The sequence below is a fragment of the Ailuropoda melanoleuca genome, chromosome 1 (assembly GCF_002007445.2).
Source record: "Ailuropoda melanoleuca isolate Jingjing chromosome 1, ASM200744v2, whole genome shotgun sequence".
NCBI classification, from domain to species: domain Eukaryota; kingdom Metazoa; phylum Chordata; class Mammalia; order Carnivora; family Ursidae; genus Ailuropoda; species Ailuropoda melanoleuca.
The window spans coordinates 200,380,990-200,405,403 of record NC_048218.1 but is presented as its reverse complement, the minus strand read 5'-3'; the positions used below and the strand labels follow the sequence as shown (position 1 = coordinate 200,405,403).

The 24,414-nt window shown below is 41.0% G+C and overlaps 1 protein-coding gene across 1 annotated transcript in view; it reads right to left on the bottom strand.

The window, feature by feature from the left end:
• Window positions 1-875: 875 nt before the first annotated feature.
• Window positions 876-24,414, bottom strand: part of MGAM (maltase-glucoamylase) — an 86,705-nt gene continuing 63,166 nt past the window's right edge. Inside the window, exons 35-48 of the mRNA XM_002921683.4 lie at window positions 21,574-21,708; window positions 21,009-21,096; window positions 20,055-20,193; window positions 19,078-19,211; window positions 18,916-18,950; window positions 18,707-18,823; window positions 14,584-14,732; window positions 13,873-13,957; window positions 12,982-13,038; window positions 7,030-7,154; window positions 5,859-5,947; window positions 4,520-4,569; window positions 3,735-3,905; window positions 876-1,813 (exon numbers count right to left, since the gene is read on the bottom strand). Coding sequence (XP_002921729.2) covers window positions 1,736-1,813; window positions 3,735-3,905; window positions 4,520-4,569; window positions 5,859-5,947; window positions 7,030-7,154; window positions 12,982-13,038; window positions 13,873-13,957; window positions 14,584-14,732; window positions 18,707-18,823; window positions 18,916-18,950; window positions 19,078-19,211; window positions 20,055-20,193; window positions 21,009-21,096; window positions 21,574-21,708 — 1,452 coding nt within the window. The 3' untranslated portion in view covers window positions 876-1,735. The remainder of the gene's footprint in view (window positions 1,814-3,734; window positions 3,906-4,519; window positions 4,570-5,858; window positions 5,948-7,029; window positions 7,155-12,981; window positions 13,039-13,872; window positions 13,958-14,583; window positions 14,733-18,706; window positions 18,824-18,915; window positions 18,951-19,077; window positions 19,212-20,054; window positions 20,194-21,008; window positions 21,097-21,573; window positions 21,709-24,414) is intronic.

Here is a 24,414-nt window from a genome sequence, read left to right as displayed (position 1 = left end):
ATCACAGATAGTTTCCTGCCACAGTATGACCACTATGGTACATATCTCAAAATACTGTTTATGCTGATCATCACATGGAAATTACGGCATTATGAAGCCCACTGCTAGATCTTGTTATTTAATGTGATCACTAAAAATGCCTCATGTGTTACTATGTTAACTTTTTAAATATTCATATAAATGTATTTTAATATAATAGGATTTCTTTAAAATAGTATACATTCCTGGTGTTTAAAAAAGAAAGAAAAAGACTTCAGGAAGTATACCTATTTGTTTCCAATACACTCATTATTCCAGGAATACTAAAAGTAAATATCCCTGTTGAACACTAATATATCATTTCTTTATCTCAAGTTGGTTTTTTTTTAAGATTTTATTTATTTATTTGACAGAGAGAGACACAGCCAGTGAGAGAGGGAACACAAGCAGGGGGAGTGGGAGAGGAAGAAGCAGGCTCCCAGCGGAGCAGGGAGCCCGATGTGGGGCTCGATCCCAGGACCCTGGGATCATGCCCTGAGCCAAAGGCAGATGCTTAATGACTGAGCCACCCAGGTGCCCCTCTTTATCCCAAGTTTTAACCATCTCAGGTTTTGACCAATAGTGTTGCCAATTCTGCTTTCGCCAGTTGCCATTTTACCAGATATAGCAACCACTACCCAAGTAGAGGCTTCCACAAAGCTGAATCTTAAGAAGAACCCATGCCAGAGGTGTGAGGGAAAGGGTGGATAATCATAAATCTGATCATTCCACCGGTGCGTTAGCCTGTAGGAACTCTGATGCAAAGAGAACAAGATCAGCTTACAAGGGTTTGCCAAACAAGAAGGCTTAACCCCAAAAGGACGTTACCCAGGGTAAAAATATCACAAAATTCAAAATCTCTTGTAAATTTGCTTGTTTTATTTTTCTCTAGCATTTAAGTTACATGAGTTTGTGTGAACTATGGTTATACATGTTAGGCACAGAGCAAAGAAATAAGATTTACACATTTTGAAGCATGCCACTGCAAAAATAAGTTCCATTTTTTACATCCAAACTCCTTCCTTTAGTTTTGCTGGCTTCAATCTCATCCTCACCCCCATTCCCATATGCTAAGTGTTATCTCACCTGTCTTCTCGTTCTCACGTGAGTTGGCCCTTCTTGTCTCCTCCCCATGAGGCTACTATTCCTGAAATTTTTGTGTTTTCTTCTTGTAATGATCATTTTTATCAACATCTTCTGTTTCCTCTCATCCTTCCTGCTAACTTTTCCTGTGTTTCCTTGCTTTCCCCTCATATCACGCTCTCAGCCTCCTGCTCCCCTCTTCTTAAACCAACTAGCAGATGTTATTTCTGGATAGTTTCTTGAGGCATTAGTCAATTCCAGGACCTGGAAATGTCCTGGCAAGCTTTTTCTTGTGTATTTAGCAAGAGTGGGGCCCATACCCTGATTACACACACACACACACACACACACACACACAACGCAACTTCATCATGGACCCAGTTCATCTTCAGTAGATATTGTCTGATGAGCCATCAATACCATGTTCATTACACAGAGACAAGAAAACAACCCATAGATTTCCCACACTTCCCTATGGCCTATACCACAGGGCTAAGACACAGACAAAATATATGACAAAATTAATAAAATACCTATACTAAGCATGAACCAATTAACAACACAGAATAATTTTGTGAGCATGAAATATAAGTAATTGCAAAGCTGTTCATAATTAAGATCTTGTTCTAAAAATTCACAGAGTGCTTCCCCACGTCAGTGAAATGAAATTATGCAGGCTGATGTCTCTGCTGGTCACATCAATGCTTAACACCTGTTGGGAACCAAAGGAAAAGGAGTGGGCATCTGGTGATTGAAATTTTCTGTGCTCAAATGAATCAGAGACAAGCCAAGTCCTCATGTACTCTGCTACTTTCACAATTCATTGCCTAGCTGTCAGGCAGCCCTCAAATTTTCAGGTGAGGGGGCTGTTTCTTGATTCCTTAGACTACAAACTTGTTCAGTGACAGGGAAAAGACAACATGTCCTAAATAATGCAATCACAACCACAGCAGAGAAACAACTACACAGAAAATTGGAGAAGATGTCTTCATTTTCACTCCTCAGAACCCTCCTTGGATTTCCTCCTTTTCCTATTCCCCCGATAGTGACTTCGTGTTTGCTCAGTGGAAAGCCAACAGTTCAACTTTTTTCTAGGCAAATGCTTTCCATAAACTGTCACTGAAGGTGCTGTTAGTAGCTAGTATGACAGTCCAGGAGTCGGTCAGCAACAAAATTGGGCAAAGTCCAGTTGGTTGACAAGAAAGCCACAAATATGAGGAAATGAGTAAAAAAATACAAAACTGAAGGAAAACTTTTGTTTCAGGCCTTCTAATCAGGAAGGATTATGAACGAAAAACAGTCCAGGAGAAAGCAAGAAGCAAGCACACCCAGAAAGATCCATTTACCACAAGGATAGGTGTTGGAAATGCCACAACGCCTTGATCCCAAGGGGCAGATTTTCCACATTTTTAACATTCACGAAATCTGAATGTGTCCTGCAGTCAACAGCCTTAGAATTTCTGTGAGCTAAGCAGCATTCATGACAATTATTATTGTCTGTGCAAGCATGAACTTCATTGCTATTATTGGTATTATGAATGGATGCACTACAAACCACTTAAGCATTATTTTAGGAAAGAATAGGAATCCTGGCTGATAGTAAGATCAGGAAATTGCTTGGATGAAAACTTGCATAAAGCATTTGCTACATTTAGAGAAAATCCCATAGATGTTAGTGAAAGAATTTTTATGAAATGATGTATCACCAATACTTCTGATAGCACAGAGGAAATACCTTAACCCATTCATGCCACATATTTCTCTTTTAAATAATAATAAATAAAATAATTTATAATATTTACATAAAAATTTGAATAATAAAAGAAAAATCTGTGATACTAATTGGTTAAGGCATTTCTTTCTATTTTTAAAAGATTTTATTTATCTATTAGAGAGAGAGAGAGAGAATGAGAGACAGCACAAGCAGGGGGAGAGGCAGAGGGAGAAGCAGACTCCTGCTGAGCAGGGAGTCCAACATGTGGCCCAGGAACCTGGGATCATGACCTGAGCAGACGCTTAATCCACTGAACCACCCAGGCACCCCAGGTTAAAGCATTTCTAATATTTCTTCACATTCAGAGTCCACCTCATCTAAATTACTCTGATGAAGATTTATCAAGGTCCGTGTGTCTCTACACAATATTTTCCTCTGTATTATCACTAACATTAAAATTATAAAAATCTTTGTTTAAGGAAAGTTTGCAAAGCTCTCTATGTGTTTAAAGTAGAAATTTTAAATGATATGAAAGCATTGTGTCATACTCTGTAATCCTCTTTTCCTTCCTCATGACACGTGAAATAATGGAGCATCATTAACGGATGGTGTCTTATATTTGATGGAATTTGGTAGCTCGAGCTGTTTGGGAAGTGGGGTGAAGGAGCAAAGACAAAGTTTTATATAAATTTGCAGACAAGAAAACATATATGGAAAGCAAGGATCCAGACCCTCAATTCCAAATGATAATAAGTCAGGAATTTTCCCTTCATCTCCATGCTGTCCACTGTTGGTGCACTGAACACAGAGAGCTTCCCAAAGGACTCTATAGGACTCTGTCATTTGGAAGGGACGTGGGCAGGAACTGCCCTAGGACTGGACTGGGAAATACCACTGGGACTTTTCACTGGTCACAAACCTGTGTCGCAGGGTCATAATTGAAGGTGGGTGTTATCACCATGCCGCTCACAGAGATGCTGACACTGGAAATGGAAACACTGTCCACTCCCCAGATCTCAATGTAGCCCAGTTTCAAAGGGTTTGAATCAGTGATGTATTTGTTGAAAATTATATGACTCTGCATCATATTCTGTCAATTGTAGATAAAAAGAAACCAGAGGGGGAAAAAAACAAAAACAAAATCCATTTAAATTTTCTCAACCTTTTTTTAGACACAAATGTAGATCATGAAGTAAGACAACTTGAGAGTCACCATCTTGAGCCCTTGGATAGCGCAGGCTGTGGTTTCAGCCCTCTACCTCCTGCTTCCAGCTATCATCCAACTTTCCACTGGCTAAGTACTTGCTGTATCTCTAGACTCACCCTGAACTCTAAGGACACAAAGAGTCTCAACTATCAGGAACCTTCTGTTCTACTTGTAGAGAAGTCACAAAATGACTTCTTGGAATGCAGACCATTCCAAGGCAACACAGGAACAAGGGCTCGATAACATAGAAACAATTTGTCCAACTGCACCTTGGTGAACTGGAAGAAGTTACTGATGAAATGTGAATGGATTTAATCACAGAAAACTTCCTGAGAGCATACTAAATTTCCATCTTAAGTCCAGAGGAAAGGAAGGATGCAGATTAACAAGACGAGCCGGGAAGGGATTCTAGGAGGTACTTTATGCCCTTATGATATCTGGCACCCAACTAAGCTAACAGAACTCTGTTCTCCCTTCATGGTATCAGTCAGACTCACCTGGCTGGCAGAAAAGTTGGCCAGGTAATAGCGTCCTTCTCCATAGGTATCTGCAAACAAGCAACAGGTTAAGCGTGATCTCGAGCTGTGTTCTTGAATTCCAATTGCTTACTTGTTGAGAAAGAAGGGAGGATTTTCTTTTTCATTCTACTTTTCTTCTTTACAGAGTTTTATGAGATCAGTGCCCAAACTCCACTTTGCCCCCAAACTCCATTTACACAAAATGTTTGAAATGAGTGTGTATAAATGCATCTAACAGAGTCACCTCATAGAATGCAGTTTCCTGAACCACTCTTAATCCACTTCTCTTTCTCATGGTCTACCCTTCCCAACATCTCCCTAGTCACCTCGGAATTTCTAGATTCCTACTGCTAGAGGCACACATATGTGTGCATACATGCATGTACACCCACATCACAAACGTCAACACTGTGTCTTGATCAGCTTATTTTGAGAGGTATGAGGCAATTTTTAAATGAAATCTCCAAAGATCAAGGAAAACCAGAGACAAGACTTCTTTGTCCTTTATGCTTAATGTATGCCACAAGTTCAGGGAGAATATGAAGCTCGGCATGTCTAGTATAGGCATTCCCACCCTCCTCCTACTTTGGGGGCTCGCTCACTCTTCCCCATATTCCATCTCTTTCTAACTTGCTTACCACTCAGTCAGAGGGCATTGGCTATCCTCCAGAGCTGTGCTGTCCAGGATAGCAGCCACTAGCAGTATGTATCTACTTACATTAAAATTAATTACAATTAAATGAAATTAAAAATTCAGTTCCTCAGATGCACTTGTCACATTTTGAGTGGGCAATAGCCACATATGCCAATGGCTACCATATCGGGCAACACACATACAGTCCATTTCCATCACTACACTGGACAACATTGGCTTAGACATAACTAATAGAATGTAAGCCTTCCTCCCAAGAGTTTACCAGTTCCTGTAAACTTGTAGTGGAAAATCCCCCCAAATAAATAGTACAGCTGACAGAGGCACTGTCTTTCTTATTGGGACAGTAAACCCTGTAATTAGGAAATGTGCCCTTGAACATAAACCACATGGAAGTATATCTCAGTTGGCTACTAAGAAAGTTTCCCATTGGCTTCTATGCTGCTGTCTCGCGCAGTGAACTAGGACAGTTGGGTAATGGTGAGAGATTCAGAGCTACACTTCATTTACACGAGGCATAAGGATCATATACAATAGGCATTGTGCACTTGAAACAACAAACAGCTATGTTTAAGAATGTAAAACTCTTTTGACGTGGAAAAGATAACAAGCAGGCCTGTCCCCTAGTCAGCGGTATTGACACGAATCCAAGGCAACCCTACTCACCAATGCTTTCCCCATCATCCCAGAAGAGCCAGCCTTTAGCAGTCCCCTCATCATCCAAGGCAACTTTGAAGCCTATGAATTTCTGACGGCTGCAATGAGGTAGGAAAGAGCCTTTAGCTAAAAACAAAACCTCTACCACAAACCAAGGGTTTTCACAGAAATATAAGGGAAGTGCTTCATGGTATAGACTGGGTACTAGGATTCAAGAGACTGCTGATTTGTACTAGTTCTGTGTCCGGTGGCTATATGGTTTCATGTCAGGAACGAACGAACGAACGAACGAATGAATGAATTAGAGGAATTTTCCTTTAAGGCTCTACAAGCCTAAAGCGCTCTAAAAGTACTACAAGAAACTACAAGCAAACTCACTGGTTCTGTGAGAAAAATCCTGATGTGATCTTTCTTTTTTCATGACCTAATTTCCTAAGCACATGTACAGTGAGCTGCTTATAAATGTCCTAAGTTCTTCAGTTTTTAACTGAATTTTTTGAATCAAACGAGTATAGCTCTAAGAATTTTAGTTCGACATCAGACAGATGGGAATTTTAGTCCCTGCTCAACTACTTACTAACTGTGTGACCACTTGAAGCCTCTCTTTTGCTCATCTGTAAAATGGAGATAATAGTATTTACATCACAGTTTATTTTTTTTCCTTTTTTTAAGAAAAATAAATAATTACCAAATAGAAACCTCCATATTAGTATAGTTCTAGGCACAGAGCAAGCATTCACTTGATGTTAGCTATTATTAATTTTTATATAGACTTAAGTCTAGAATTCTAAACTCCTGTATGTGAGGAATCTCAAACTCAAGCATCAGTTGCAATGTGGCTTACATAATTTTTCAGCAGTAGTTTTCCTAGCAGAGTCAATTAAGATCCAGAGAGTCTTGTAAAACTAGTATGAATCAGGTTGCTCCTTGTTTGACTTCCATTTCAAGTGTGAACAATTAGATCTATCATTTCACCCACTTACACTTAAAATAGTTGTTAATAATTGTTCAAAGAATGCAAAGTCTGAAAAAGGTTAAAGCACAAACAAGCCAATAAACAAACACAAATCTTTAGTAAAATTCCTTTTCGGTCTGAGGGTGCTGCTTACAAATTGGCAGGCTTCACCAGGATCTGAGCTAACTGGCAGGTAAAGGAGAAGCCTTGTCCCTTGTCATTCACCTTAAGTGAGTGTTCTGTGCGGGCTCTTGCCAGGGCAGGATGTAGCCCCCACGGACATGAAGATTAATGTGGTCAAGAGGGGCCTCCAAGGACTTCCACTCTCCCCTTGCTCCAATGTCCACACCCTGTGGGCCAGAAGAAGGTAAGACAGGCTGAGAACACACCTCACTGAATGACGCGTTCACCAGACACCATGCCTACTCTCCCGGACTTGGTGCCCATCCATGAGCCTTCAGCACACAGCTGTTATTACACGTCTCCACATTCACTCAGCTACTGTGTGGACTCCCACGTTGCTGCTACAACATCATGTCAGCACCCCTTGTCTTCTGGGGTTTTTACGTACCATACGAGATCGTTGTGTGGATCTCAGCCCACCCTCCTTCCACATCCTGTTTCTGTGTCAGAGAGCACTGCTGGAGGAGGTTGAGCAAGACCTTTACTTACTTCTTGGTGCCTCCTGATACACTCCCGGCAATGGCATTTCTAGACCTTCTCTCACTTTGTCTCTGCTCCTTCTCCTTTCATTCCCCCCACTCCCCACCCCCACCAACTTCACTGAAGTCTTGACTCCTACTTGACAGAAAGAATTAAAATGAGCCGACTTTACAAATCCTCATCTTTAACTCCCTACAACTTTCCTTTTTGTTTAACATCTTTATCTTGCCTCCTGTGTGACAGGGAGAAGTGCTCCCTCACCTGCAGCCATAAAGCTTGTTTTGAAGAAAACAGCCTTCCACATTTCTTCAGACTAAGACAGGGCTTCCCAGCTCCAGCACTATGGACATTTGGGGCCAGATAATTCTTTGTCATGGGGGCTGTCCTGTGGTTTTGGGGATGCTTACCCATGTCTATCCCCTAGATGCCAGCAGCACCTCCCCCGACCTTGCCCACCACATGTGACAACAAAAAGGTCTCCAGACAGTGCCAAATGTCTCTCGGTAGGCAAAATTCCCCCATTTGATACTTGCTACTTTAAAGGGAAGGAGGAAAGCTACCATAACATTCCTCTACTTAGGTCCCTTATGTTCATTTTAGCCATCATCCACTTGTGTGAACGGTAGGGGTAGGTGGTCAGAAGGAAGCCCAGTGACTGATGCCACACTCCTTGGGGCGGACTCCGCTTCCTGGGCCTGCCTCAGGACTCCAAAGTCTACAGTATTTAATAAAAATTCCAGCCCCACATCTCTGGCTTCTTCAGTTTTCTCACTGACAGCATGAGAAAATCTGATTATATGATCTCTAATGACATTCACTCTGCTATCTGATGAACACTGGACATTTCCTCCATTGATTATTCCACCTTCAGGTGAAACTCGACACATGTAAAACTGTCAAGTTATCTCCTTACCAAATTCTTTATTTTTCTCAATGGTATTTCCATTCTACCACACATTATATAAATATGATGTGATTTTTGATCTCATGATTTCATTTCTCATACTTGATTTATCACAAGCTTGTTTATTTTCCTTTAAATAGTTTCTGACCAGGCCAGTCTAACAAATTCCTGTTTAAATACCCGTTAAGATATGACTGTAAGGTAAAAATCTCAAAGCAGCACTATTAAAATAAGAATAGAAAACCCAAATGCCTTTGTAGGGGGGAATTTGCATCAACTATATAGTCATTGATTATGATTGAGAAGCACTGTTTTAAAAACACAACATATGTTCCACACTGTAAACAAAGAAAACGGCCACAAGTAGATAAAAACTTTGATTCACACACATTGCCTGTTCTTAAGCTTCATAAAAATAGGTAACCAATAAAGTTAAGTCAGACAAGTCCCTTGTCTCCCCCTCTCCCAAATAAAGTCTACAAACTGCAGTGCCCAGAATGACAGAAAGGAGGGGAAATGGGGAGAGACACTTCATAGAATGCTCAAGCACGGAGGCACGCCTGAGACAGTCAGAGAGCTCTAGAAGGAGCTGTAAACTGCTGGTTTTGCACCTTACTTGGAGAAACTAAGAGTCAGTGGTTACTGAAGTAGACCCACTCTATGAAGCACATCAACCCGTCCTGCCTCGAGGCACCTGCCCCTTCATAAAACAAGTGAGGCCTAAGGCCAAGCAGTAAGGGGTGCCTCTTGCCTCTGCTGGTCAGATGAGCACAAGTGGGACAGTGTGGGGATGGGAATTCACAGCTACCAAGGCAGCTATGATAGAAGTCATGATCCTCGAGAAATGGGAACCACCAAGATACAAGTCATACATTCCTCACCTATCCTTCATTTGAGGCATTGCTAATTTCCAAATTCCATTGCACAAACAGCAAAAATGTTGTGCAAAAAGTGGTAGTATAGCGGCGCCTGGTGGCACAGCGGTTAAGCGTCTGCCTTTGGCTCAGGGCGTGATCCCAGCGTTGTGGGATCGAGCCCCACATCAGGCTCCTCTGCTATGAGCCTGCTTCTTCCTCTCCCACTCCCCCTGCTTGTGTTCCCTCTCTCGCTGGCTGTCTCTATCTCTGTCAAATAAATAAATAAAATCTTTAAAAAAAAGTGGTAGTATAAGCTAAATTGGACTTCCTTATGTTTTCTCCCCTGCTTTCCATCTCTGCTTTTTTGTTCTATTTTCTGGGTGATTGCTATTATAATGTTTTTTAAACAAAATTTTAAATTTCTGCATCATGCCTTTAATTTCCAAGGTTTTCTGAATATGCCAGTTTTATAGCATGCTTTCTTAAGTATATCTTTTTATCTATCTGAGGATATTAATTTCCTCATTAAACTTTTAAGTAACATAAGTACTCAGCTCAGTACAATTTTACCAGTGAATGCACCCATTAAGCCACCAACTAGATCAAGAAGAATATTACCAGCCCCACAGAAGGCTCTCTCATTCTTTCTCATAATAATCACCACACTGAAGGCAGAGACTATTCTGATTTCTATCACTTTTGCCTGTTTTTGAACTTATAGGCCATATATGCTTTAACTCTCGTTTCTGGCTACTTGCACTCAATATTATGTTTGTGATGTTCATCGTTTTTACTTGTGTAGCAATAGTTCAATACTTACATTAATTGATAATATTAGTTTTAAGTATAGAATACAGTCTATTTATCCACTTTACTGTTGATGGACTGTCAGTGGGACTGGGTGCTGATCGAACATTTTGGAAAGCAATCTGCTAATATCTGTCAAATTTTTATATACCAGAAATTCTACTGACAAAAACTAATACAGAGATAAATGTAAAATGGTGTTTCCTGCAGCCTTGTACCACTACATATTAAAAAAAAAAAAATAAAACAGGCAAACCTAAATCCTAAATGTCCATCACAGAAGTGGTTTGCTAAATGATTCTACACAATGGAATATAATACAGTTGCTAAAAAAAAAAAAAATGGGGAAGAGCTTCAAGTTCAAAGAGTTGAAGTTCAAAGTTCTTTGATGTACAGATATTCAAGATATATTATTAAATGAATTAATCAAGGAGCCTAATAGTATGTACAGCAAGACACTATTTGTATAAATAAAAAAAATACACATATGCTAATCTATGCACAGATTTTTATCAGCAAAGGTGTATAACAGACTGCTAACAGGGACTGAGAGATAGGGAACATGGTGAATTTTACTGTCCTTTCCATTTTCCAACGCTTGCCCTTCTGGATTTTTACTATAGTAGATATCTCTACTTTTCACATTTATTTTTGGCACACTATATATCTTTCATGGGACCTTTCCTATCTTACACCTAAGGGTGTCTCCCATCCCTTAACCAGTACATCTGAATCTCAGATGTACTTCCTCTAAATTTTGACACCATGTTTAATATTTCACAGTATTCCTTATACTGAATAATAATTTGTTCCTTTTCACACGATCAGAGGGTAAACTAGGTCTCATACGGCATGTAAATCCTCTAGAACCGGAATCAGAATACTTTGTCTATAAAGGACCAGATAGTAATATTTTAGGCTTTGCAGACCAGATGGTCTCTAGTGAAACTACTCCACTCTGCTCTTGTATTGTGAGCACAGTTGTTAACAATAAGTAAACAAATGCTCATGACTGTGTTTCAATAAAACTTTATTTATAAAAACAGGTATGAATCAGGCATGGCTGTGGGTGGTAGTTTGCCAACTTCTGCTCTTGTACAAAAATAGGTACATGTGAAGATTAATCAAGGAGACACTACTACTCCATTAATCCCAAGCACGGAATCTTCACTTTAATTTAATAGCAAAACTTTTTTTTTCTAAATGGCTTGCTCCATCAAGTTGAGTCTTCCTAAGTGATTTTTTTTTCTTTCCTTCCTCAACCAAAGCTCTTCTGTTTAAAAGCCATGTATAAAATCAGCAATTTCCAGGATACTTTTCTCTACTAGCCCTCACACTTCCCTTTTTTGTATGTAGTGCATACAATTATGTACAGAAGCATTAGAGTTCACGACATGCAGGTATCAGCTCCAGGTTTGATGGCGAACTCTATGGAGAAACTGTGGCAGTATTCCAATGCCTGACACTCAGAAAGGTGGCCTGCACCTGGCTGGGCCAGGCTGGGACTAGAGTGAAATAAGTGAGGTGCCTACAGGGCACAGATCAAGGCTGTGCTCACTCTCAGGGTCAGGCAAATGCCGGCTCAGCCCTAGGAAGGAGTACCTCTTTAAATTGCACGCCCAGGCAACTCACTTGCTGCACCCTAGTGCCGGCCCTACACCAGGGAACCTCAGTGTTCACCATCACTCACTGGGAGTGAATGGAGCAGTCAACTTGCAAATTCAGCAGCAAGGCTAGGTAACTTTTTTTTTTTTTAATTTTTTAAATTATATTATGTTAGTCACCATACAGTACATCCCCGGTTTCCGATGTAAAGTTCGATGATTCATTAATTCCGTATAACACCCAGTGCACCAAGCAATACGTGTCCTCCTTACTACCCATCACCAGTCTATCCCATCCAAAGGCTAGGTAACTTAACAAGAGTTGGCTACCCCCTCCTGGAAAGCCCTGGTGGGGACGTGCATAGCAGAGTCTTAATGCAGGGCCTCCAAAGGACAGATCCAGCCCAGCAAAATAAAAAAGTGGGGGGAGGGTGGAAAGCCGGAGGTGTCAGGGAAAGACTCAGGGTTCCCTGAGACAAAGAGGAACAAGACTTCCATTGTCCTTGTCTGGTTTTTACTTAATCTCACCACAAACCCACTAAATAAAAGGTCCAGAGTATGCTCTGCCTCTGTCCTCCTGCTGTTCTCCTTCTCCTGTATTTCAAGTTCTCTGCTCTGCTCTCCTCAAAAAAGCTGGAAGAGTAGGCTTAGTTATACGGAGAGGAAACACCTCCTTTGATTCTTCCTCAAGAATTAAAGCCTGGCTTGCGTCCCTACAACAGTACATGGCCCTGAGGTTGCTTTGACAGGCCCTGTTTTCCCAGCTGGGGCTCAGACTAGCCTAGAAATGTTCTAGACAGGGAACGATGTGTTCATCTTGCATTCCTAAATGTTGCTCTGGCACACAAGGGTTGGGTCTCATACCTCCGAGCGCACTTTATACACGGCCTAAGACCATGCTTACCTCAGAAGATTACGTTTAACAGCTCCTCCTGGAACATCTATGCTATAGAAGGAGATGTTTAATAAAAAGATAGAGAGGAAAGGCCCCTCTACATATGAACTTACAGTCTTGTGAGGGACGATATGAACAAAAACTACAGTTCACTGTACAATTCCAAGTGTTTACTAGTATTGCCGTTATACGCCACTGTGAAAGACAGAAACCAACACATACAGAACACTCATAAAATACATTATTTTATAACAATTCTGTGAGGGAAGTGCTCTTATCCCACTTAGAGGTAAAGAAACTGAGGCTACAAGGTTAAAAGTGATTTGTCCAAGATCACACATCAGGTGAGTGACAGGGTCAGAACCTGACCAGTGGTGCGTCAGATGTGGAAGACTGTGCACACTACCATTTTTCCCAAGATGTATAAATCATCAGAAAAAAACTTACCGTGTAGTAATCATACCAGCGGGCTCTAGGGAAATACGCAGTGACATTTCTGGCATTCTAAAATTAAACACAAACAAGGCTTGGGAGGTGGGCTCTTGTATCCAGGGCAGTGTAACCGATTTGCACAGTAAAAAAGTCAAAACAATAGTATTGGTTTTGAACCCACATGCTTATCTTTTCAGAGGCTAGCAATGTTGGGAAAACCTTCCAGCCCTCCCCTCTTGATAAATGGAATATTTGCCTACCCAAAATTAATAGTTTCCCTAAAGCCCTTTGGGATCAGACTTTGGAGAAAAAAATCATCCTTTGCTTCTAGACTCACCTCCTACCCTCTCTAAAGAGACAAACTCACGAGCTGGGTCAGGAGCAGAAGAAAATTTTGCAGATTTTATGGTGCCAGTACGTCAGGGATTAGCATTAGTGCAGTAAGCTTTGGGGAGGATGCAAGTAGCTGGTATTTTAATCAGAATCCTATACGTCAACAGAAAAAGTGAAGAAATGGCTTTTCCTGCCTGAGAACACCTTATAGAAGGCAGGGAAGGGCTAGCCAGAAACAAGATTATTGGTACAAACAATCCCGTAACATGTGTTTCTGACCCGTACTCCTTATTTCAGTTAATAAAGAAATGAATCTATCTTGAAATATATCAGAAGGTTCTTTCCTTCTTGATTATCCTATGAATCAGAATCTGTTCCGCCGATTTGAAAGGTGAGGGAGCAGAGGACCAGAGCACCTAAGTGATGGATGTCAGCTCAGAGGGAGAGGAAGAAAGAAGAGTAGAGTAAAAGACCACATCTCAGGAACCCCAGCAGACCAGGCCTGTTCTGCTACCTCTAGTCACTGGGCTTTGTCGCTCTAATTCTCTTTTCATCAGAGGCCTCCATACTCACAGGCTCCAGGACGGCGCTGACCAGGAAGGCTGGGCCCAGCAGAAACTGACTGTCTATATCCCATGTCTCCCGGTCTGACACAAACCTGGAAAGAGAAACCAAGGTACCACAATCACGACCCCAACAAGGCCTCAGACCCAGACCCTGAAGAAACTCCTCGAGTTCAAACCCAAGTCAGAAATCCAGCTGCATTCCACACCTTCCTTTAACTTTTTCTCTAGGTCTCCTTTCACCAGAGATATACTTCCTTTCTGTCTGTCATGTTCTTCAAACCCCAGAAATGATTGGATTTAGACATGTTCTCACCTATACGTATCTCCATGTTTCTTAACCATGGCATGTTTCAAATCCAAGAATGGCCTTCAGCCCTCAAATCTCCATCCCTCACATCTGGCCTTGTTTTGTGACCTGAGCTGCTACAAAAGATCAGCAGCTCTTCAAATACTCAATTTAGAAAGAAAGTATTCCGGGCTGTATTGTAATCACTTTGAATTTTTTTCATTCAGTAGTCTTTTATCGAGGACCTAGGGCATGACTGGCGCTGTGCTAAAAGGAATTATAACGTACGGTCTGTACCCAGAAACCTTATGGCAAAGGACAATCATGTCTTTAATTTAATTTGGAAGAACTTCGTTTTGTTTTTTTTTCCCAAAAGCCATCACACAGAATGATATTACCCCTTAGTCATTGGGATCCCAGCTAGACACTCACTCGTGGAGAAGAGGCCGCACGACGGTGCTGCCCTCCGTGTGGGCCATGTGCATCAGGGTGTAGAGATAAGGCAACAGGGTGTATCTGGTCTGCAGCACACTTCTGGACATATTCACGAAGGCAGCATCCCAGGACACAGGGTCTTGCCTCTAAAGGAGAAGAGTGTTCAGAGCTCACCTCAGGGACCTGGGAACTTAAGGAAGTCACTGAATGCTTATTACAAATGAAGATCACACATCGCTAAACCAAAGCTGATTATAGATGAGCCTGAGAATATTCTTTTTTTTTTTTAAAGATTTTATTTATTTGACAGAGAGAGACAGCCAGAGACAGAGGGAACACAAGCAGGAGGAGTGGGAGAGGAAGAAGCAGGCTCCCAGCAGAGGAGCCTGATGTGGGGCTCGATCCCAGAACTCTGGGATCATGCCCTGAGCCGAAGGCAGACGCTTAACAACTGAGCCACCCAGGCGCCCCTGAGAATATTCTTAATATACGAAAGAAGTCACTCAAGCTTTCCCAAGACAGCTGTTGAAATTCCTCCATTAAGACATTCTTTTTGGAATATATTTGGTACAACACAACCTAAACAAAGAATCTAAAGAACACTGAGGAACCTCATTCACTGAAACATGAGGACCTTTCCATGCACCTGTTGGCCATGTGTATGTCTTCTTGGGAAAATGTCTATGTGGCTTGTCAACCCATTTTTAAATCAGGTTGTTTGTGGGTTTTTGCTATTGCCTTAAATATTTTGGATATTAACTACTTATCAGCTATATGGTTTGCAAATATTTTCTCCCATTCCATAGGTTACCTTTCATTTTGCTAATTGTTTCTTTAGCCGTGCAGAAGCTTTTGAGTTTGATGTAGTCCTACTTATTTATTTTCACTTTTGTTGCTTGTGCTTCTGGTGTCATATCCAAAAAACTCATTTCAAGAACAATGTCAGTGGGCTTTTCCCCTATGTTTTCTTCTAGAATTTTTAAAGTTTCAAGTCCTACATTTAAATTATAGTCATTTTCAGTTAATTTTTGTGAGTGATAAAAGGTAGGGTTCCCATTTCATTCTTTGGCATATGCTTATCCAGTTTCCCAACAGCATTTATTGAAGAGACTGCCTTCTCTCCATTGAGGATTCTTGGCTTCCTTGCCAAATATTAGTTCATAGTATATGCAAATGTTTATTTCTGTGCTTTTGATTCTGTTCCACTGATCTATTTTTAGGCCAATAACATACTATTTTGATGACTAAAACTTTGTAATATAGTTTGAAATCTGGAAGCATGATACTTCCAGCTTTGTTCTTCTTTCTCAGGATTGCCTTAGCTATTTGGGGTCTGTTATAGTTCCATATGAATTTTAGGATTGTTTTTTCTATTGCTGTGAAAAATGCTATTAGAATTTTGATAATGATTGCATTCAATCTATAAATTGTTTGGGGGTAGTATGGACATTGTAACAATATTTTTTTCTTATTATGTTCAGTTAGCCAACATATAGTACATCATTAGTTTTTGATGTAGTGTTCAACGATTCATTAGTTGCATATAATACCCAGTGCTCATCACAACACATACCCTCCTTAATGCCCATCACCCGGTTACCCCATTCCCTCACCCCCCTCCCCTCTGCAACCCTCTGTTTGTTTCCCGGAGTCCAGAGTCTCTCATCGTTTGTCTTCCTGATTTCTTCCCATTCAGTTTTCCCTCCCTTCCCCTGTGGTTCTCTGCACCATTCCTTATGTTCCACATATGAGTGAAATCATATGATAATTATCTTTCTCTGCTTGACTTATTTCACTTAGCAGAAGTTCCTCCAGTTCCATCCGTGTCAATGCAAATGGTAGGTATTCATCCTTTCTGATGGCTGAGTAATATTCCATTGTATATATGAATTCTAATCCATGAACATGGAATATCTCTCCATTTGTTTATGTATTCTTCAATTTCTTTCATGTATGTCCTATAGTATTCCTTGCATAGATCTTACACCTCCTTGGTTAAACTTATTACTAAGTATCTTATTGATTTTTGATGCTACTGTGAGTGGCATTGCTTTATTTCTTTTTCAGATATCTTGCTGTCAATGTATAGAAACACAACTTATTTCTGTATGTTGATTTTGTATTCTGCAACTTACTGAATTCATCGATTCATTCTCTTAGTTTTTTTATGATACCTTTCAGATTTTCTATATACAAGATCATATGAACTGTAAACAGAGACACTTATACTTCCTTTCTGATTTAAATGCCTTTCATTTCTTTTTCTTGTCTGACGGCTCTGGCTAGGACTTCCAGTACTATGTTAAGCAGGAGTAGCGAGAATGGGAACTTGTCTTATTCCCGATCTTAGGGAAAATGCTTTCAAGCTTCTACCTTTGAGCATGATATTAGCTGTGGGCTTGTCACGTATGGCCTTTATAATGTTGAGGTACATTCCTTCTATGCCCAATTTGTTAAGACTTTTCATCATGGAAGGAGGCTATGTTTTGTCAATTTTTTTTCTGCACCTATTGAGATGATCATATGATTTTTATCTTTCGTTCTATTAATGTAGTGTATCACTCTTATTTATTTGTGTATGTTGAGTCATCCTCACATCCCAAGTTAAATCCCACTTGATAATGGTGTATGATTTTTTTCAGTGTGTTGAATTCAGTGTGCTAATATTTTGTTGCAAATTTCTGGATCTATTTTCATGAGGGATATTGATCTCTAGCTTTCTTGTAGGGTCCTTATTTGGCTTTAGTATCAGGGTAACGCTGATCTTGTGAAATGAGCTTGGGAGTGCTCCCTCCTCTCCAATTTTTTGGAAGTGTTTGAGGAGGTCTTGGTGTTGATTCTTCTTTAAACTTTTGATGCAATTCACCAGGGAAAGCATCTGGTCGTGGGCTTTTCTTTGTTGGGAGATTTTTGATTACTAGTTCAATCTCCTTATTCAGTATTTATATGCTTGGCTTTTCTGTTCTTCATGTTACAGTCTTGGTAGGTTGTATGTTCCTAGGAATTTCTTCATTTCTTCTTGTCCTATTTGTTGGTATATAATTGTAGTCTCTTGTGATCCCTTGCATTTCTGTGGTATCGGTTCTAATGTCTTCCTTTTCCATTTATACTTTTCTTTATTTGAGCCTTCTCTTTTTTTTTTCCTTAGCAAGTCTAACTAAAGGTTTGTAAATTTTGTTTATCTATTCAAAGAACCAGCTCTCGGTTTTGTTGATCTTTTCTGTTGTTTTCTGGTCTCTACATCACTTATTTCTCCTCTGACCTTCATTATTTCCTTTCTTTTGTTCACTCTGGGCTTACTTTGTTCTCCTTTTGCTAGTTCCTTGAGGTGTAAGGTTCGGTTGTTTATTTGAGATCCTTGTCTCTCTCTCTCTCTCTTTTTTTTAAATGTAGGTGTTTATCACTATAAACTTCCCCATAGAAATGCTTTCACTGCATCCCATAAGTTTTGGTATGTTGTGTTTCCATTTTTATCTGTTTCAAGATTTTTAAAAATTTTTCTTTCAATTTCATCTTTGACCCATTGGCTGTTTAACTTCCACCATATTTGTGAGTTTTCCAATTTTCCTCCTGTTATTGGTTTCCAGTTTCCAAAGAAGACATACACATGGCCAACAGCTACATAAAAAGATGCTAAACATCACTCATCATCAGGGAAATGCACATCAAAACCACAATGAGATATCACCTCACATCTATTAGAGAGCAGAACGTGGTTATCAGAATGGTGGGGGATGGGAGAAATGGGAAAGCATCAGTCAAAGGGTACAAACTTCCAGTTATAAGATGAATATATTCTGATAATCGAATGCACAGCTTGGTGACTACAGTTAACAATACTATATTATATACTTGAAAGTTGCTAAAAGAGTAAATGCTAAATGTTCTCACCACAAAAAAAGAAATGGCAATTATGTGAGGTGATGGAGGTGTTAACTAATCCTGCTGTGGTAATCATTTCACAATACATAAATGGATCAAATAAAAAAAACCAAGAAACATGAGGGTTTAATGGTTTTGAAGATGTCATAGAGAATATAGACTGCATTAATTGTAGCTCAAATTTGGAGGTTGTATTCCTAGTGACACAAAACTTTTGAGCTATAAGTTAATATCCTACCCTGGTCCCAATGGTGTTGTGGTTCCTCGAAAAGGGGTAAAAGGCCCCCAGTTGCATCCAGCGAGCACACATCTCATATTCAGCATCTTGAAAGAACCCACAAATATCTGCTCCTGTCTGAAATGAGGTAGAATAAAACAAGCTTGCTGGTGATTTCTGAAAGATGTCACTATCTGCTTGTGGATTAGAAGTGACCCCAAGACACTTACATAAGATATGCCAAAGAGGCTGAACTCCATCATGCCTGCAACGAGAACACAGCTGTGTTAGAGGCAGCACTTGTGATCTGCCTCCTCCTCCCTCAAGAATCCTTTATGGAGGGTCCTAGCCCCTTCCCACCAGAAGAGGCCCCTAAGGATAAGCCCACACACCAATGATAGACTTCTTCAGCTGGTCCCATGCGGCCGTGTTGTCACCCAGCCAGTGACCTCCCCAGCGGCCAGAAGAGGGGAACGTGGAGCGGGTGATGACAATCCCTCTCTGTCCTGTCACCTCCTGCACAGCTCTGGTTGGAGGGGAACAAGGAAGTGATTAGAGGCAGATCAGGGGAGGAAAGGCCACAGAGCTTCTCCTCCCAGAGTTTCGGAGCCTAAGGCATGGCAACAAAATGTCTCCTGCATTATTGGAGGAAATATGGAAATCTGAGCCATAACAAAGTCCCCACTGACTGACCCTACATGATGGAGACGATAGTAACAGTTACGCCTTTACATAGTGTTTCACAGTGTTTTACAATGAACTTTGTAATAAACCTGCTGGATCACCTAAAAATAATGAGTAATCACTAAGTCTTACCACTTACTTACTAAGTACTAAGTTTTTATATTTGGGGAGAAGGAAGGTGCATTTCTTTATAAGGCTTTCCTTAAGATAACTCTTATTATTCATTGAGCTCACAAAATGGGACAGCATTAATTCAGCAGAACATCAGCTGGCTCTCCAATAAGAATGGTAAAAAAAAAAAAAAAGAAAAGAAAAGAAAAAGAAAACCTAACAGAGATGAGTCACTTTTGAAATAAAAGAAAAAGATAGCCAGTCCTCCACATTCCCTTCACCTGTTGTAATTAATTACAGCGTCGGCTACACTGTCTGATCATTGCTTGTGTTTCTGTGTGTGTCTCCTCCAGGAGGGCTATCAGTCTTCCCAGGCAGGACTGTGTCTTATTAAACCTGTCCTTCTAACTATGATTGTGGAGCCTGGATCCATGCTCATGTTTGCTTAATAAATATGAATTGTGACATAGTTGTAATTAAAATCTTAATCCTTAACCCTGAAGCAGGGTTCCTTCATCGGTCACTGGCTGTCCCTGCAGGTCATGTGGACCAGAGAAGGGAGAAGGTGACTCACTCGTAAGTGGGTCTGGTCTGGGCCCATCCATACAGGCTGTGAACGTCGTAGTGCCGCACCCGCGAGCCATCTGGCAGGACCTGCTCACTGTCCATGCACAGGGTCTTGCTGCCCAGGCCCCTGTCCCTGGACTCCAAATCTGAGGAGAAAGATCTAGTGATATAAATGCCATGCCTGATCCTGTTACCCTTGACCTCTCTTTAAGGGATTCGACACTGGATCTTAAGGCTAATTTGACCCATGCATGGGTCCCTCTCCTCCTCAGGGGCACAGGAACGTGCTAGGCTCTGAGCTGCAATGAAGCCCACAAGTGTTTTCAACATCAAGTTCCCTGCAGGGCTCTCCAGGAGAAAGTGGGGGCAAGGGAAAGAAAACACAAATGTCAAACATCTAACTACCTGACAGGATGTAGTCTAAGCATTTTTCTTATAAATCATTTCATGTAATTCTTATCATAACTCTATCGTTACCTCCCTTCACAATCTAAAAAAAAAAAAAAATTGGAAACATCAACTAATGTGTTGAAGGTCCCACAATTCAGAGTGAGCATAATTTCTGGAGCCAAGATATGAACACAAGTATAACACCAAAGTCCATCAACTCCATGATAAGGGGAAGCTGCTACTGTCGACCCACTGGTGGCATGACAAATTCCTGTGGAGGAATTCACAAAGGCCTGAAGAATTAAGACACTTAGTTCTAGAATCCTCTGGAGACATAGTCACTGTTAAGTGTTTTCTGAACAAATCTGAGAAATTCACCCAACAGGACCAATAACTTATACACACTCAACTGGATGAGGTGCTTGATGCATATTTGTCTCTGTCCCCCTAAAACCACAGCACCAGGTAAGATGTGCCCTGAACAGTATGATAAACCCTGGCTGATGGGCTCTTGGGGAGGTCATTCCTCATAGCCATGGCTCTGCCAACAGAGGAGGTCTAGGGCTCTTACATGGCATATAGGGAGGGTAGTTCAGAGAGGCATTCTTGCAGCCCGGGGGAACTGCTCCATTCACAAAACTCGATGGCTCATTCATATCCTGGAAATGTCAAACACAGATATATCTTATTTTTTCAGATCATTACACCCTGCCAACTCAGAGACAAGGAAGCAATGAATAAATCATTCACCTTCCAGCAATCCCGTAGATACCAGCCCAGTGAGAGTCATCAGACCAAGCTGCGAATTGACTACAGAGATCAATTAAGCTCTCGAGAATGACTGGCTAGAGGATTTTTTTTTTAATTCTCCCTCAAGGTATAAGGCAAGGCTCAAGTCCAAGAAATTCCTAGTAATCACCTTGGCGTTTTACAGCAGGAACTTCAGGCAAGGTATAAGATATGAGGAGTATCAGGGATGTTCCCCTTCTGATTGGAGGAATTGCAATAGGATGTGTCCAAAGCCCTTCTTGGATGATATTATCCCTCTTGATTAAAGGTCATGATATATAAGGTTAGACACACAAGATGGAAACACAGCCACACAGGTGTGCACAGACACAAACCCACACACTTACAATCCACATGCCATCAAACTTCAGGCTCCTCTCTGGATTCTGTGGATTGGTGTATAGTTCTTGCAACTCCCTCTTCCACCATGTGATAGTTGAGTTACGGAAAAAGTCAGGAAAGGCCACATAAGCTCGGTATAGCTATAAAAATTAAATATAGTTTATTTGTCCCCCCGAATTATATTAGACAGCAAACAGACACTTCCTGAGAGCATAACTCATGCACACCCCTCTACTGCATGGTGACAGATAATCCAAACAGAGCCCAAATAACATCTGCGGCTTATTGGAAATGGAATGAGTGCACAGAAGAGACATTAGCACAAGTTAGACACCTGCTTAGCATCTGGAAAGTATCCGTGGACTGTCTTCCTCTTTATATCAACATGAACAGTAGCAACCAACACTCTAAACTCACTGTCTCACGTGCTAGATGCTTAACTTTCAACCTCCGTCCTGCCATTTCCTAAGCTCAACTCAGATTCAAAGCAGGAGCCAGGGCGAGACTGCAGCTTGAAAGACACCAGATGGACTGTCACCAGGCTGGAAGGCAACACCCAGGCGATCCTCTCCTGTCTCATTCCCGCTGGGGAAAGGAGGGGAGGGGTGAGACGTCTCACCAGTGCGCATGTGTTTTCTGTAGTTTCAGAAATCACTTGAAAATTGCACATGTGTGTCAAATCTCTTGGGAGGAGCTAAAGAGGAAGTTTTAACACTGCCCCTTTTCTTTATCTTCCCCAAATAATAAAAGCTGTGTCTTTATTTTATTTTATTATTTTTTAAAGATTTTATTTATTTATGTGACAGAGAGACAGCCAGCGAGAGAGGGAACACAGCAGGGGAAAGAGAGAGGAAGAAGCAGGCTCCCAGCCGAGGAGCCCGATGTGGGGCTCGATCCCGGAACGCCGGGATCACGCCCTGAGCCGAAGGTAGACGCTTAACGACTGTGCTACTCAGGCGCCCCTGTGTCTTTATTTTAACTTGGATGCTTAATAATAATGCTTAACTATATTGTAAGGATTTTGAGAGCAAGGACCTTGTTTTATACTCTTCTGATTGACCTTTGCACTCCCCACAGTGCTTAGCTTTGAACCTGAAGTGCATAATTGTGAATTCACACCCCTGAGTGGCAGCAGCAAATAGTCATAAATTCCTATAAAGCCATGTTGCTTGTGTTGGAACTTCATGGTCCTTCGTATGTCACAGTAAATAGATTCCCCTGTGTTCCTCAGTGCATTTTAAGAGTTAAAGAGCTAAGTAATGCTGGGGGCAGCGGGGGTGGGTTGGCTACAAAAAGAGAACTTGGTTTAGGAAACCTCCAGTTCTTACACACAATAGACAAGAGACAGGTAAGAACTCATATGTCTAGATAAAAGGCAAAAAAAAGGAAAAAAAAAAAAAGAAAACAGAAACAGAACTGAGGGCTTTAGAGGGGAGGGGGGGTGGGGGAATGGGATAGGCTGGTGATGGGTATCAAGGAGGGCACGTATTGCATGGTGCACTGGGTGTTATACGCAACTAATGAATCATGGAACTTTACATTAAAAACCAGGGATGTACTGTATGGTGACTAACATAATAAAAAATATTATTAAAAAAAAAAAAAACAGAACAGAATGCAGGGCTCCAGCTCACAGAGAAGTGAGGGGTAGTGAACCACATCACTGAGAATCTCCTGAAGGGAGGTATCCTGAGATGCCTTTTTGCCAGCAAATAGAGGTAGAAACATGGAGCCAGAAGAAGAGAACCTTTCACTGAAAACAGAGCTCCAGTTCAGGCAGAGTTAGAAATGAGGTGTAGAGGAGGGAGATGGAGGATGAGGGTCAATACCAGCTATGCCTGAGTCACAACTGGATCCCATATGGGATACAAGTGAGAAACGTGACCAACTCTAATTCTTTAGTCTCGCTAAAGGTGCTCTGATGACTTACCCATGAAGTACATGCTTTGCCATTCTCCAGGGTGCTTGTTCTGCCTCACTCCTGTCTGTATTCAGCTCTTGCCTTGTTACTTCTGCCCTCACTTCCCTTGGTCTCAACTCATGATGCACCCACCTGCATGTCTGGCCATAGGATTGCTTATCACAACCCACTGTGTGCATGCTACCAAAATGCAATTCTTAGCCCCAATCCTAGACTTACTGGATTCAATCTGAGCTTCAGACTCAGCAATCTGCTTTCCACAGACTGCCTACTGTTTTTGTTTGTTTGTTTGTTTACTTGTTTGTTTGTTTGTTTTATACTATCCTCAGCCAAGCCAGACCTGGATATCCATAGCTTCATCCCCACTAGCCTTGTGGAAATAGTCTTATTAATATAAGTAGTCATAATTATTCTATCTACTGAGAATATCTTATGTCCTATCAAATACATATCATGACTTCATTAGGGTGCCTTCATTAGAGTCTCTAATAAGAAACACAACTGGCATTTGGGACAGGAGAATTCTTTGTGGAACATCCCCTACAATCAGAACTATGAGTGTCCCTAATCACTGTCCACTAAATGCCATTTGGTGCTCCCCTTGTAATAATCAAAACTGCCCCATAGATTTCCAAATGCCCTCAGCGGCTGATGGACTGTGGGGTAGCCAACCTCTTCATTACTGAAGCGGTCCCTTTCCCAGTATGATCTAAAAATAATGGTACTGGCATAAAAAAAAAAAAGATACATAGACCAATGACACAGACTAGAAAGTCCAGAAAGAAATCTACACATATATCATCCATTAATCTTTGGCAAGCATATCAAGAACACACAATAGGAAAACAATAGTCTCTTCAATAAATGGGTGCCAGGAAAACTGGATATCCACATGCAAAGGAATGAAACTGAACCCTTATCTTAC